The sequence below is a fragment of the Prionailurus bengalensis genome, chromosome F2 (assembly GCF_016509475.1).
Source record: "Prionailurus bengalensis isolate Pbe53 chromosome F2, Fcat_Pben_1.1_paternal_pri, whole genome shotgun sequence".
Lineage (NCBI taxonomy): Eukaryota > Metazoa > Chordata > Mammalia > Carnivora > Felidae > Prionailurus > Prionailurus bengalensis.
The window spans coordinates 54,549,931-54,566,298 of NC_057353.1; the positions used below are offsets into that span (position 1 = coordinate 54,549,931).

The window sequence follows — 16,368 nt, forward strand, 5'->3', positions numbered from 1 at the left end:
AAAAATCCATATTTTACAAATTTCAGGAGTCTTCCTGAATATCAAATGAACCAATTAAAGACCATCGTGGCTTCCATTCTCTATTTCTTTTAATAGTTCACCTTCTCTCCTCTATTACCCCAAGTTCAAACAACAGCTGTTCCAAACTGATAAGGTTCAGATGAGGCTGCCTTAATTGAGAAATGCCTAGTCATTATCAATGAATTAGTGAAAATCACCTCAGTGTCATACCAAATAAATTACATTCAAATTTTATTTCAGGAGGCAATTTTCCCACCAACTTAAGAAGCAGGGTTAATTTTTCAGACGCAGGATCTGGCCACAGACAATATTTTTGGAGCTGGCATCATTTCAGATCTTTGAGAAATCAATTGAAAGGCTTATAGCATACAAACATGAATCCAGTATGAACTTCTTAAATAACTAATTTAGCATTCAGTATTTGCAGAGACCCTTTAGTCTTGCAAATGTGGATCATAGTGCTTGGGTCAGATTTGTAGTTTACTGTTGGTCTCAACCACAAGATTTGCCTTATCCTTTTAGATTCTAGTTTGGTGTGTTAGAAATATAATGAATGGGCTTTAAGTCTTAATACTTGAATTTCTTAACTTCTCTAATTATGAATTACATTGAGGTAATTAAGGGAACAGCATTTAATTTCTAGGATCAGATTCCTTACCGTCCACGCTCTCCAGGCTATGAAAGTGCAAATCTTATGTCTGTCAAAAAATGTGAATAGGTTCTATGTTTGTGAAGGGTGACTTAACTCTGGTGCGTTACTGTTAACCTGCTTTCATTCATTGTGCTTTCATGCAGATTAGTGAGTGGCAGGAGAAGAGAACTGTGTAGGATACAGGATAGGAGCCAGGGGTCAGGACTCAACTTGCCTGGCTTCAAATTCTATTTCTACCACTTACTCCCCATGTGATTTTGAGTAACAGAAGTAGATTCTCTGACTTGTACCTACCTCATGGGGTTAATGTAAGGGTAAAATGGCATAATAAGTTTAAAGCTTAAAAAATCTTAGATTAAAAGCTTAAAAACCTTAGCATGATATCTGATAAGTGTTCAGTAATGTTACTTACTCTGATGTCAAATGGGTTATAAGAGAGAGACGAGGGCTGTCAACACAAGAGCCTGCATGAAGGGTGATCCTATTTTTTTACATTAATATGAATTCTTTACTGAGGTATAATTTGCATATAATAAAATGTACATAATTTAAGTGTGCAGTTTAGTAAGTTCTGACAGATGACTATTTGATTTGTATACTTTTATATTTATGTAACCAATAAGTACATCAAGATATAGAACATTTTTATCTTCCCAAAATGTTCTGTCCAGCTCTTTTGCAAATTATGACATGATTTATATCACTAAAAAAAATAACATTTTCCTAAAATAAAGTTTATTTTAAAGTAAGAATTTTTACTTTTTTTTTTTACACAGGAGTTTCCCACAAAAAATGGCATATTTTGTTTCTTCTCTAAATAAAATTTCAATGTTTCAAACATATGCAGGTATGTGACCTGTGTGTGTGTGTGTGTGTGTGTGCATGTGTGTGTGTGTGTGTGTGTGTGCATGTGTGTGTGTGTGTGTGTGTGTGTGACAGAGAGAGAGAAAGAATGAAAGAGACAGAAGGGGGATATGTGTACTTTCATCAAATCGAAGATAATAATGATTTAAGGGTACTATATTAATTTATGTATTGCTAAGAAAGGAAAAGCACACAAGATGGGGAGCCTAATAGGAAGCCCTGACATTAAGCTAAGTCCCTGAAAACTATATTTTAATATTTATTTATTTTTGAGGCAGGGAGAGAGACAGAAGGGTTATTTTTGAGGCAGGGAGAGAGACAGAGGAGGAGGGTCAGAGAGAGAGGGAGACACAGAATCTGAAGCAGGCTTCAGGCTCAGCACAGAGCCAACATGGGGCTTGAACTCACGAACCGTGAGATCATGAGCTGAGCTGAAATTGGATGCTTAATGGACTAAGCCGCCCAGGCACCCCTGAAAACTATATTTTAAATAGAAGGTTGAAAAAACAAGGGAAAGACAGAAGAGAAATTTGCATGTCTCTGCTTGGGCTGTGGGTTGAGGGAGGAAAAAAAATTCTCCACTGTCAGTTTAATCTACAAGGCAGTACTCTCAGATTTATGGTCTCAGTATGGTCCAAAAGAATCCTCAAGCAGATTATAATTTATTGTAATTTACAGAAATCTCAGGTTGGTAGACTCCTAGGAGAGTGTCAAAAGCAAACACAAACCCTCCTGGAAGAATTACACTTCATTCCAGGTCAGGAGTGATTGATGGAATGGCACGTTCAGATTTCAGAGATGTTCAAACGTGAAGAAAAGTGTCTTGGAATCAATCACATATGACATATCCTGGCTTTTTCTATTTAATGTGAAACTCATATGTAAAAATACAAAGAACTTTGATAGATAGAACTAATAAGAATAAATTTCAATAAGAATCTATCATATATCATGCACTGGCTATTTTACTAATATACCTAAAACTTTTATATATGAAGCCAGAAGACTTCCAATCATAGTTAATGTATTACCATATGAGAAAAATACAAATATAAGATGTTAGCCCAGAAATAGAAGAAAAACTTATTATTTAAGCGCATGGGGGTAAAGAGGCTGTTCTCTTGCCTTCTTGTGTTTTTTGTTTGAATCAAACAACTCTGCTCAGCCCAGGTTCTCCTTAATTTCTGCATCCTCCATTACCAGTATCTCTTTAGTACCAGTCAGCACTAAAGACTGGTTCCCATGAGATGTAGGTCTCTGTGAGAGCCATATTAATTGTCCTTTTTGCAGGGTTGCACCAGAGACCAAATTGAAACATTTAATTCATTCATTTAGTAATCCAGTGCCTGTGCTGTGCTATGTGCTAAGGCTAGGTAATCTAGAAAATTTATAAAACTCAAGCATTTGGGTTTATGTGTAATGTTCATGAAATTTTATTTAATGTGTTTCTCCTCCCTCTCTCCAGAGGTCATTATGATTTCCCCGTCACGAGGAAGCATTCAAGGTGGCACCATGCTAACAATAAGTGGACGATTCTTTGATCAGACAGATTTCCCAGTCAGAGTTCTAGTTGGAGGTATTTTTTATGACTTTTAATATATTACATTATAAGAATAGATCCTGGCTTTTAAATAATTTGTAAGCAGAATAATAGTCTTTTTTCAATTAATGTCTTACATTTATTTAAGTTTATTTATTTATTTTGAGAGAGAGCACGAGCTTGAGCCAGGGAGAGGGAGAGACAGAAAGAATCCCAAGTAGGCTCAGCAGAACTGTGACATCATGACCTGAGTAGAAACCCAGAGTTGGACACTTAACTGACTGGGCCACCCAGGCACCCCCTTAATGCCTTACTTTAAAGCTGAGTATTTTCACATGGGCATTTGGTTTTGGGGCTTGATACTTTTCCCATTGCTACTTTTCAGTGAGGGCTATTTCTTGCAGCCTTACCTGACCAGGACTTGGGCTCTGAGTTCATCACCAAAGGACATTGTGTGGTAGCATCGTAGTTGCCATTCACAAATTCCCCACCATACTTTGAGACACATATACCCTCTATTTAGCAAACTTTTAAATGCCTTTCTTGAACTGTTGTATAATTCTCAGGGGGTTGGTTATGGGGAAATGTAAAGTACATGGGGATACTCTTCTCATTCCCTTTTCACTGACTGTGTTTTATCTGGACATCAGGAATCACTGATGATGTTGGCTCTGGAAAGAGCATTGATGTGTTCTATCTTTACAAATGTACATATGGCTTGGTTCTCTCGTTATACATCATTTTTATGTGTCTGGTTGAGACCAGTTCAAGGTAGGAAGCTGTGTAGCTCAAAAGGGAGATAGAGGATGAATGTAATAGAGGGGATCTGCCCACTTGATCATAATGACCTTACCTACCTTGATGAGCAAAGGACTGCATGTCTGTCCATGCAATTGGGTACATACTTTTTCTGATACAGCCCTCTGCCATGGTACTTTCTACTTTTAAGGAATATGCCCATGAGCCAACCAAAATGTGATTTGAAGAAAAGAAATTAATATAAAATAACCTCATCTAACATTTATATCTCTATCTCTATGAATCCTTACTGGTCACCTGCATAAATATTAAAACTGAGGCAATAAGATTTTTAAATATCATGTATGTTATTTTGAAGTTTATATGTAAATATGTTTCAAATATTAAAACCAATAACATAAAATATTTTTAATTTATATACTCTGTTTTAGGATCTGATATTGTGATACAGTTGACATGCAAATATAACTATAGCATGTTAAATTTTTATGGTACTTCACTGCCATTAATGTGGCAACCAGGTTTAAGATTTTAAATCCTCAGTAATTCCTTTTTCTTTTAACTTGTTACTTTTTTTAAAAGGTGGGGTTTTTTTGCATTTTTAAAATATAATTTATTGTCAAATTGGTTTCCATACAACATCCAGTGCTCATTCCAACAAGTGCATGCCTTAATCCCCATCAACTATTTAACCCATCCCCCATCCACCTCTCCTCTGGTAACCATCAGCTTGTTTTCAATAGTTAAGAGTCTGTTTCTTGGTTTGCTTCTCTCTCTCTCTTTTCCCTTTGCTCGGTGGTTTTATCTCTTAAATTCCACATATGAGTGAAATTATGTGGTATATGTTTTTCTCTGACTTATTTTGCTTAGCATAATACTCTCTAGCTTCATCCACGTCATTTCAAATGACAAGATTTCATTCTTTTTATGGCTGAGTAATATTCCATTGTGTGTGTATGTGTGTGTGTGTGTGTGTGTGTGTGTGTGTGTGTGTGTGTACCATCTCCACTTTATCCTTTCATCACTTGATGGACACTTGGTCTGTTTCCATAATTTGGCTATTGTATATAATGCTGATATAAACATTGGGGTGCATGTATCCCTTTGAATTAGTATTTTTGTATTCTTTGGTAAGTACCTAGTAGTGCAATTGCTGGATCATAGGATAATTTTTTTAACATTTTTAGGAATCTTGTTCTGTTTTCCAGAGTGGCTGCACCAATTTGCATTCCCACCAACAGTGCAAGAGGTTTCCCCTTTGTCTACATCCTTGCCAATAGCTGTTTCTTGTGTTGTTGATTTTAGCCATTTGACAGGTGTGAGGTCACAAAACTACTACTTTTGTAGTTTTGATTTGTATTTCGCTGCTGATGAATAATGTTGAGCATCTTTTCATTGGTCTTTTGGCCATTTGTGTGTCTTCCTTGGAAAAGTGTCTATTTGTGTCTTCTGCCCACTTTTAATTGGATTGTTAATTTTTTGGGTGTTGAGAAATCATCAGTAATTTCTTGAAAATAATGATTTGTTTATGTATCTTTCCCTTGCTCCAAACAAAATGGGCTAAGTTGGTTTAGTATACTGTTCAAATGCACTGTTTTCTAGTTCAATTGCCTTGCATTCACAGAGCGTTCAAAATCATGAAAGGTAGTGTTGAAGTATGTTTTCCAGGCCACCAGGCAAGACTTGGAAAAGATACCTTTCTCCATTTGCTAACCCTTGCCTCACTTTTCATGGGTTGTGATTCCCATGTCAGTAAATACCTAATGGACTTACCTTATGTTAGGCTCTGACTGTGAGGGACACTTTGGAAGTCTAAACCATAGACTCTGTTCAATTCAAATTGTGCTTTTGTAGAAGTATAATCATTCTCATTTAGACCCTGTCTGTTTTGGTTTCAGTCTGCCTGTGAAAATACCATTTACAAATTATTATCTCTGTTGTTTTCATTTGGAGAACTTGGACTATAGTGCCATTTTATTTATTTATCTTACCTAAGAGGGCTGGGATCATCTGCTATTGCAGATTCTGAACATCATGAGTTTATTCAGCACCTTTTCTGTAGGAGACAAAATAGAAAGCTTCACTTTGGACTCAGAGTGAAATCTCTTACAGTGACATAGTTTTATCATTTTTTAAAAATTTGTTTCTCAGAAATTACAAAATTTTCTAACTCAGGCTTGTGATGTTTTGCCAGGAAAACATTACCATGTAAAAGTATGACAATTAATGAGTGATAAGCTTTCATGGAGAACATATAAAGGAAATGAAGAACCCCCAGCTTTGTTTCTTTGCTTATGCAACTTGGTTTTTATCAAAAAAGTATTTCAAGATAAGCTGATTGTGATTTACATTATGGAGCTCTGTAGTAATAGCTTTACACCTTGCTTCTTTCTAGGCCAAGCCTGTGATATTTTGAATGTCACAGAAAATAGCATATGCTGCAAGACACCCCCTAAACCTGATGTTCTCAGAACTGTATATCCAGGTAAGTTACCAGAAGAGAGAACAGCCATTTCTGCATTTATGTAAGAAGACATATATCATTAGGGCTTTAGTACATTCAGGCTGCTAAAACAGAACACCATAGACCAGGTAGCATATAAACAACCAACATGTGTATCTTACAGCTGTGGAGGCTGGGAAGTCCCAGATCATGGTACCAGCAGATTGGATGAAGGCCTGCCTCCTCATAGATGGCATCTTCCTGGGTCTAGAGAGCTCTGTGGGGCCTCTGTTATAAGGACTCTAATCCCATTTATGAGATTAGGTCCAATCTCATGACCTAAACAACCACCCAAAGGCCCCCCCCTGCTAATAACATCACATTGGGCATTAGGTTTTATTATACAAGTTTTGGAAGGGATACAAATATTCAGCCCATTACAATTAGTAACAAAAAATATTTGAACTATTTAGAATTTGTGGTGAGAATTATAATAAATTTCTTCCTAGTTTTTGGATCAGGAAATATTTGCATTAAAATAGCTGCACCAAAGCTGCACCATGCCTAAGTTCCTCAGACACCCTACTGAAAACAACACATCTCTATTGAATGAGTTCAGTGGTGACTTTATTTAAAATGAAATGAGATTACTAAATGTTGGTGCAGGCTACATGGAAATTGTATAAATGCCTTTCTGTGGTTAAAAAATAAATGGGAGAGGTTAAATCCTTACTTGTCTGGAATGTTTTAAGAGTGATAATGGGATGGGAGAAAGGGGACTCAAAATTCTTTCCAGACTTTGGCCTGTGGCCAAAGTGACATCTGCAGTGATAGCACTGAGAGGCTGTGCCTGGATCTGAGGGTGTGTTTCTCATATCTTGTGCACAAAGTGAAATTGGTTTATAATTGTATCACTGGTTGGTATTTGGAGCCAAGAAAATTACATTTATCAGCCTCTTAAATTTCCTTGTTTTGGATGACATTAGAAAAAAATGACCAGTTTCAGAAGAGAATTTTGATAATCACAGTTGGTAACTTTAAAGAGAATTGTGTATATCAGAGCACACTGCTGGTGCAGAAGTCTGAGACACACAAACTTCTCTCTGAACAAACTCAGCTGAAGAGGAGGAGCCTTTGTTTTCTAGATCCAGCCGCTCCAGAACAGCTTAAGGCTGCGGAAAGAAGGCATGTGTCTGATTGTTGTGTTTCAAGGAAGAAAAAAGAAAAAAAGTGAGATGGCTCCCTTATGATTAGGAAAAAACTTTTAATTACAGAGTTTACATTGGCAAGTGTAGGTTAACTTTAATGATAATTCTCTCTGATTCTGTCCAAGAAGGAGATGAATTCATAGCAGTTGTAATGTCAAAAAGAAGAAGAACAAATAATGACAAATCTTTTTTTTTTTAACGTTTATTTATTTTTGGGACAGAGAGAGACAGAGCATGAATGGGGGAGGGGCAGAGAGAGAGGGAGACACAGAATCGGAAACAGGCTCCAGGCTCTGAGCCATCAGCCCAGAGCCTGATGCGGGGCTCGAACTCACGGACCACGAGATCATGACCTGGCTGAAGTCGGACGCTTAACTGACTGCACCACCCAGGCGCCCCTAATGACAAATCTTAAAGCCAACACTGTCTGTTCCTTGATTACTTGTAAACCATTAGTAGAGTAACTTTTGTTAGAGTAATCAGGCAAAAGTTTTGAAATCAAATGGTCTGAACCATGAAGTTTTGAGATTTAACTATATAAAACAACATGAGCCATGTCATAGGTAATAATTATTATATTATTATCTTAAGTAAAGCACTAATATCTAATCCCCATAGCAACCACACAAATAGTAATATCACTCCTATTTTACATATGTAGAATCTGAGGTGCAAATATATGAAATAATCATAAATAAATTGTAGACTATCTTAACAGCACTCTATACTGTGGATACAGGTATATGTACAGGTATGTGCAATTGTTTCGTTAACATGCATGCTCTAAAAATGTGAATAACAGTAATCTATAACCACCACCCACGTAGAGGGCCACTGAGACACCACATCAAAATTCTGATGAGAATACTTTTTTGTTACATTCAGGTGGGAGAGGCCTAAAGCTTGAGCTCTGGAATAATAGTAGGCCAGTACATCTTGAAGAGATACTTGAATACAATGAGAAAACACCGGGGTACATGGGTGCCAGTTGGGTAGATTCAGCTTCCTATATCTGGCCTATGGAGCAAGATACATTTGTTGCACGCTTCAGTGGATTTTTGGTGGCTCCGGAATCTGATGTCTATAGATTCTACATTAAAGGTGATGACCGTTATGCCATTTATTTCAGCCAAACTGGACATCCAAAAGATAAGGTAAGGAAGCCACAGAATACTATTTAATATTACAAAAGCAATATGGCAACCTTTATATGTATCTCATCTATTCTAATCCAAACCAATGCATATATTAAAGAGTTTATGAGAGATATTTTCATGTGATTGGGTTCTTGGCTATTTTAACATGTGTTACATGAACTATAAAGTCATCATAGAAAACCCATGGCCTAAAAAAAATGCTTTCCTGTATCTAAATTTGCTCTAGGAAGGGAAAAACATGCATATTTCCTTTAAATATCATTTTAATTATGGAAGAATTATAACCATACTTAGGCAATTTGGGAAAGAGTGAAAATATTTCACTATTCTACTACATCTATTTCACTATTACTTGGTCATGACATTAAAGTCTATGATTTCTTTTTGTGTCTATTTTGTTTTTTTTTATTTAAAAAAAATTTTTAGCGTTTATTTATTATTGAGAGACAGAGAGAGAACATGAGCATGGGAGGAAGAGACAGAAAGAGGAGGAGACACAGAATCTGAAGCAGGCTGCAGGCTCTGAGCTGTTAGCACAGAGCCGGATGTGGGGCTCGAACTCACAAACCGCAAGATCATGACCTGAGCTGAAGTCAGACACTCAACTGACTGAGCCACCCAGGCACCCCAATTTTGTTTTTTATATACATAAGATCACACATCCAATTTCATAGTCATTTTTGTCACATATAAATATTTTCACATTTTATTAAATAATTTACACAACACAATTTTTAATGACTGAAAAGTGTTTTATTGCATGGGTTTACTAAACCTGTATAACTTTGTGCATGTGGATAAAGTTTTTAGTTTACTTCTGACTTTTCATGACCACAAATAATACTCCGTTGAACATTAGTGTTCATTAAATTATTCTGCATTTTAATTATTTCTTTAGGAGTTTTCATAAATGTGAAACTAATGAACCAAATCAAAAGAACATTTGATGACTACATGTACATGGCAAGATTGCCCCCCAACCTGGAGGAACAAATTTAAATTGTTGCCTGTAATATATGACTTCTAATTTTACCATAGCTTTTCAGCACGTTTTCTCAAAGATAGTATAATCTTTCCTGATGGGAAGCCCAGAATTTTCTCAATCTGGTATGCAGACCCATTTAGTGACCTTGGCATCTTTCAGACCTACTTTTGGTGATCTCTTGTAGATTAAACCCCTAAAACCTCTCCACAGAGCAAGAGGATGTTTTATTTAACAATATCAACCTTCCTCCTGGTATATATCTTTCTGTTTTCCATCGCAGTACTAATTGTGGAAAAGCTGTGGTTTGTGTGTATTTATGGTATAGTGGTTCTGACGTTAGGTAAGGGTGGAAAGTATGAAGTGAACTTTGATAATTTTTAAACACTGGATTTCACCATGGATAACAGATCTTAGAAGAAAAATATGTAGTTTCACATTTTCTGTTCATGAAAGTTCTAGGACTGACAGAAATAATAAATGATAAATAAATGCTGAAAAGTTTATTAATAAGTTCTCCTCTCTCTCTCTCTCTCTCTCTCTCTCTCTCTCTCTCTCTCTCTTTGGGATAAGGTGAAGATTGCATATCATTCTTCCAATGCCAACAACTATTTTTCCAGTCCAACACAAAGTTCAGATGACATTCATCTTCAGAAAGGAAAAGAGTAAGGTTTTTTTAATTTTCATTAAACTGTTATGTAGTATTTAAGAACTGTAAGTTTATATCTAAAAACATTGTCAATTTGTTTTATTGGTAGAAATGATGTTATTTCATTGGCTTAATTTATAATTGGTCATTCTCTATAATTTTATTAAAAATTTCTTCTGTATTTCCAAGAATATTGACATTCATCTAACCAAGGAAATTTGAAATCTAAATATTTCTGTTGCAGAAATTATAATTTTGTGAAATTTACTTGATCCTGTTCTTAGTTTCTTACTAGGACCTTTCAGTCAATTCAGCCATCTAAGCTGAGCTCTTGAATATTTCTAGAGAAGAAACATAAAACCACATGAATTATTAACACAGCTAACATATATTTAATATTCACTGATTTAGATATTGGGCCAGGAAATTTAATACAAAAATATTCAAATCTACTCCCTACCCTTAAGGAGTATATCACTTAGTGCTGAAAGGTCAAGTCCAGGGAGAAAATGAGAGTTTCATTCAAATATGAGATACCATTCAAAAAGGCATTCAGGATTCCTGGAAAGCAAGAGGTAAAAGACATGATAAATTCAAAGTAGCTAAGTTACATGGAGATCTAAAGACTCCATGATATCATCTTCCATTTATCATTTGTATGTGTTAGGTTTTGCTGCATAAGATACCACCCCGCCCCCCCCCCCAAATTTTGTAATTTAAGCAACTCAATGTTGTGATTGGCCAGGCAGTTCTTTTGGTTCTGTCTACTCTAGTTGGTGATGGATGGCCTAGGATGGCCTCACATATATCAGGAGCCTCAGTTGGCATGGCTGGAACTTAGATATTTGGGATGTCCTACTCCACATGGTCTCTCGCCTCCCAAGAGCTACCCCAGGCTTGTCAAATTTGTGAATGGGTTTCCAGCAGTGAAGAAAGAAATTCCTATTGTACATAATCTTTTTAAAGACTCTGCTTGTATCACTTTTGCTAATATCCTATTGGCCAAAGCAAATGGCCAAATCTAGACTCAAGGGGGGTGAAGAAATAGACTTCACTTCTAGATGGAAGGATATTGTTGTTTTTTTCCCCCTTCATTCTATCACACCATCCTTCCAGATATTGACAGCACCATGAAGATCTGTTGGAACTAGACAGAGAGGATTGGGATTAAAGGTACCTGAAAGCAATTACGCTCAGTGTTCTCACTGAAATCTTAGTAATAATGACATGGGGAAAGCATTCCATTCTTTCTGTCCTCCTCCTTCTACTATCACTTCTTTATGTACTTAAACACTTGCTTTTTTAACCAGGATCAGTGGGCCAATTCAGGGTAAACGGAACACCTAATTAATCCCTACTGCTATTAAGTGTTAATACACTTTCAGGCTTTGCCTTGGTCGTGGAAAGTGCATTTAGTTTACCTGCTTGGCAAGAGCGTAGAGCTTACATGAAAGTGAGCCCTAATACATCTGCTGTCTGCTTTCTGCAAGGCAGCTTGGAATTTACACACTGATACTTGTAATGATGGCTGTGACTTTTGAAACTGAGGCAACTGTACTTGGCTTATTGCACAGTGGTCCCTAGACCTTTCCAAAGGTAGCTGCTCATTTGCCAAATTCATCCTACTCAGATAATATAGCCCCATCTCTAAGTGAATTTCTTTTTCATTACCCTGTTCTACTTTGAATCAGTTACTAATTTTTAATAATCCTTTAATCTTTAAAACTCTCTTAGTCTCTGTTATTCATATGAACAAAGAGAATTATATTTTTTACAGGATTTTGTGAAGATTAAATATGATGTCTATAAAGTGCTCAGTTTAGTGTGTGATACATAGAAAGTGCCTAATTAATATTTTTAAGCTGCTAACAGGGTACAGAATTTAATGGTTCTTCTTTGAGCCCTACTTCTTAGTATTGCCCACATTCATTTGGTAGAGCTGGCAAACAGATTCTCAGAGCAGCCAAGAGCCTGATGGAATCCTCCTGTATCAGTTCTATGAGGGGGATGACCCAGAGCCTCATCATCCTAGAAAGATGAGAGGTGATAAATGTCCCTCATTCAGAGTCTTTCATGAATTGTGAATATTTATTCTTCATATACAAAAGGGTATCTGTTAAATGATGTGAGGCAATTTAGAGGAACTCCCAGCTGGCCTCTCCAAAGATGGGAGCAATGGTGACATTGATTGAGATTTAAGTAGGTAACCAGTAGCTTTTCACTCACCTGTAACAGCCAGTCAGCAAATGCCTTATCCTGGACATGCAATTAGATGATCCAGCTTGTTGGAGAGGCCATGATCAATCTAATCAGTAATAGTTTCCTGAAGCAGTGTTTTATTTCCCCAGTTTTAACTGGAGTCATTATTCAAGGAACTAGAAAGGAACTTCCATTCCTGACAACATTTAACCACTCAGATACAAAACATGATATGTCTAAGTCTGCCTGTTATTTTCTTATATACATTAGAGTATTTAAACTCTGCATGCCTTCTGTGTTTTATGCCAGGGAGTTTGCATTATAATCTACAATGTAATTTTGTTTTAAGCTCCTTGAGGATAGGAGAGGGGAATGTATCTTTTTTCAATAAATATCTATTGACAAAACTGAATGAATTAGTCACGAATGGGGACAGCTCTGTATCTCTAGTGCAGATACCCTACATAATTCATTTTATTTTAAAAAACTGCCATGAAAGTTTAATATTTAAAATCAGGGATACTACAACATAAATCATTTAATAGGCAGGTATTTTATATAGTGTTGAAATTTTATTCATTGGAAAAAATGTCATATTTTTCAGGTATTACATTGAAATCTTGCTGCAGGAGTATAGACTGAGTGCCTTTGTTGATGTTGGCTTGTACCAGTATAGAAATGTCTATACTGAGCAACAAACAGAAGATGCAGTAAATGAAGAACAAGTTATCAGATCCCAGTCGACAATTGTCCAGGAAATACAGGTTTGCTGTGATGATAGATCTGCTTTGTAGAAAGTTAACGTTCCAAGATAGCTCTATTTGGTTATTAATTTTACTATGGAAGATACTACTTGAGGGGAAAGCAGTCATGGAAAATTATTGACTTGTGGTTAGAAGTATCTGTATTATAAATGAAAGAGGCTGTTATTTGTTAAGACTGAAACTTTAAAATATTTTATCATTTGCAGTAAAATAGAGCAATAAAGAAGCATTGAATAATTGACTATCATGCTTTTTAAACGTGCTTTTCTATACAGTGAAGGTTTTTTTTTTTTTAATTGGGAAATAGGTTATAACATTGGAAAACTGGGAAAGAACTACTGCAAGGAGTGAAGTTCAAAAGATAACAGTAACCAGCCCATGCGTGGAAGCTAATTCATGTTCCCACTACCATTATAGATTAATCTATAACATGGAAAAAACTGGTAAGTTGCAAATAATAAAGGAGATTTCATTTCTCTTCATTTATAGATGAAATTATAAAAATTTAGTCTAGTCTAGTTCTTTCTGGAAAATATTGTTTTAATAGTGTGCTAGACAAAGAAGCTAAAAATGTATTATGAAGAAAAACCTTTGGACTGGGATAAAAAATGGTATCAGTAAAAACAACTTCCTGGTATATACTATCATTTTCTTTTGTAATGATCACAATAAATGTATATCTAAGTGCATAGAAGGATTTTATGTATCTGTGATTCACAGGGATAAGTTAAGATAATAAGAATTAAATTCATCATTACAGAGAAGTAAATATTCCAATTCCTCCAAAAAAAAAAGCTATGAGATACTAATTTATCTGTTAACAAAAACATTGCGTCTCTATATTTTATAATAAACCTGAAAATATAAGTTTTCTATTTCTGTTAATTGTTTCAATAAGTAAATATTAATGGGTGATTACTGTTTTCCAAATAGCTTATATAACAATAATAACAATAGTAATAACAATGCTTATTACCATGGGAATATTAAAACAATAAAATACGATCCTGATCTTTAGGAAATTACAATCCAATGAAGTAGTCACTATTATTGAACTCAAATTACTTTCAAAACACAATTTTATTAAATGATAATATATGATACAGACTACGGGTGCTTTAAAAATTCAAATATAAGACATCAGTGCTGGCTGTGGTTAGTGCAGAAAGATTGCAACTCTTTTCTTTTTTTTTTTTAATTAAGGCCCCTAATCATTTGCCTTTTTATTTTTATTTTTATTTTTTTAATTCATCCAAGTCTTGGTACCTGGTGATGCTTCTGACTTCATACTGCAATCAGCTTTAAATGACCTCTGGTCTATAAAACCAGATACAGTTCAAGTAATAAGAACACAAAACTCCCAAAGCTATGTTTACATGGTAACGTTTATATCAACTAGAGGTAAGCATGTATCTCATTTTGTACTTCTGTAAATTTTTCTCTAAGAAACAAATTTATATTCTCTAAAGCTCCACTGAAAAAATTAAAAACTCCATACTACGTGGCAATGAGAAAGAATGAAATATGGCCCTTTGTAGCAACGTGGATGGAACTGGAGAGTGTGATGCTAAGTGAAATAAGCCATACAGAGAAAAACAGATACCATATGTTTTTACTCTTATGTGGATCCTGAGAAACTTAACAGAAACCCATGGGGGAGGGGAAGGAAAAAAAAGAAAAAAAAAAGGTTAGATTGGGAGAGAGAGTCAAAGCATAAGAGACTCTTAAAAACTGAGAACAAACTGAGGGTTGATGGGGGGTGGGAGGGAGAGGAGGGTAGGTGATGGGCATTGTAGAGGGCATCTTTTGGGATGAGTACTGGGTGTTGTATGGAAACTAATTTGACAATAAATTTCATATAATAAAAAATAAAAAAAGTAAAAAAAAGTAAAAATTCCATAAAATGGCAGAGAAAGAAGTGGATTCATAGCCTTGATCACTGTTAGGAGAAATAGAAAATAAATGGTCAATTTTTTTCTATTGTAATTAAAATTTTAGTCCTACTTCAAGGAATGTACAGCTTCAATGCATGAGAAACACTATATATACCATAAATGCACTATCTGTATAATAGGCTACTTCATATTTAGAAAAAATTAGCAAAGATATGAATTCTGGAAATGAGCTTTAAGTAGTTAGCATGTCTTGGGAGACACTAGTCTAACCAGATCTTGCCTGATGAAAGGATTCTGTGGTCAAATCCACATGGGAAACTGCATACCCCAGCTTCTCCTTGAAGATTGACAGATCTCATTAGAATAATAAAATCCCTGAGAATTCCTACAGTAAGAAAAAAAAAACATACAAAAACAAAAACTGAAAGAAAACATTTCACCTGTGTTTAAGACAGCATTTACCAAAATTATTTTTACCTCTCTGTCCTTTTCAAGCAATAGCTATTAACTTCCTATTAATGTTTTGCATTTTCAACTCTTAAAGTCAAGTTTAACGACCAAATTTAGTATTTGGGCTATCTAGTTCAAAAATAGGTCCCTGAATATGTATGTATTTGCTTTTCTTTGGGCAATAATTATTTTCCAATTCATTGTTTATTTCTCATTTTATAAAATTGTTTAATTTGCTTGTTGGATGGAGGGCAAAGAATTTCATTTAACATGAATTGAAATTCTAAAAATTTCCCAAAGTTTAGATTGTCAAAAATGCTGTATAAATGAAGATATGGTGATCCTTGTTCTCCGAGGAATACATCTATAGTTCAGAGAGAAATTTTACAGCTTCAGCAGCCTTAAGAAATATAGTACCAAAATCATAAGTACCAAATCAAATTCTAGGACTCTACCCAACAGAGGTCAGTGGGTTTCCAATGGTGAAGCATCTTCCCAAAGCAGAGATAAATCTGAGGACAAGCCCTTATTTCTTTTAAAGTGAGATTGTGTTAACAGGCCTCCCAGGCCTCGGGCTATTTCCTGGAATTCAGTTTTGTACTGTATTCATGTTTAAAGAAAATAGCAATATCCCAACCTAGCCCTCTATACTATGATAATGGTACCTGGACAAAACGAAAAGAAGTTTTGGAATATCCCACTGGTCGTTGATCTTTACCTCATGGTCCCAATACCTCCTTTTGTTTATCCCATAACACTTTATTTTAAGCCATTGATATTGAACC

General features: G+C 35.4%; 1 protein-coding gene across 1 annotated transcript in view; it reads left to right on the forward strand.

Moving 5' to 3' along the window:
* The window catches only part of PKHD1L1 (PKHD1 like 1), a 165,122-nt gene that overhangs the window by 23,326 nt on the left and 125,428 nt on the right, over positions 1 to 16,368 (forward strand). Inside the window, exons 10-17 of the mRNA XM_043601613.1 lie at positions 1,450 to 1,520; positions 3,003 to 3,113; positions 6,232 to 6,321; positions 8,373 to 8,641; positions 10,200 to 10,291; positions 13,079 to 13,238; positions 13,546 to 13,681; positions 14,496 to 14,639. Of these exons, the coding sequence (XP_043457548.1) occupies positions 1,450 to 1,520; positions 3,003 to 3,113; positions 6,232 to 6,321; positions 8,373 to 8,641; positions 10,200 to 10,291; positions 13,079 to 13,238; positions 13,546 to 13,681; positions 14,496 to 14,639 (1,073 nt within the window). The remainder of the gene's footprint in view (positions 1 to 1,449; positions 1,521 to 3,002; positions 3,114 to 6,231; positions 6,322 to 8,372; positions 8,642 to 10,199; positions 10,292 to 13,078; positions 13,239 to 13,545; positions 13,682 to 14,495; positions 14,640 to 16,368) is intronic.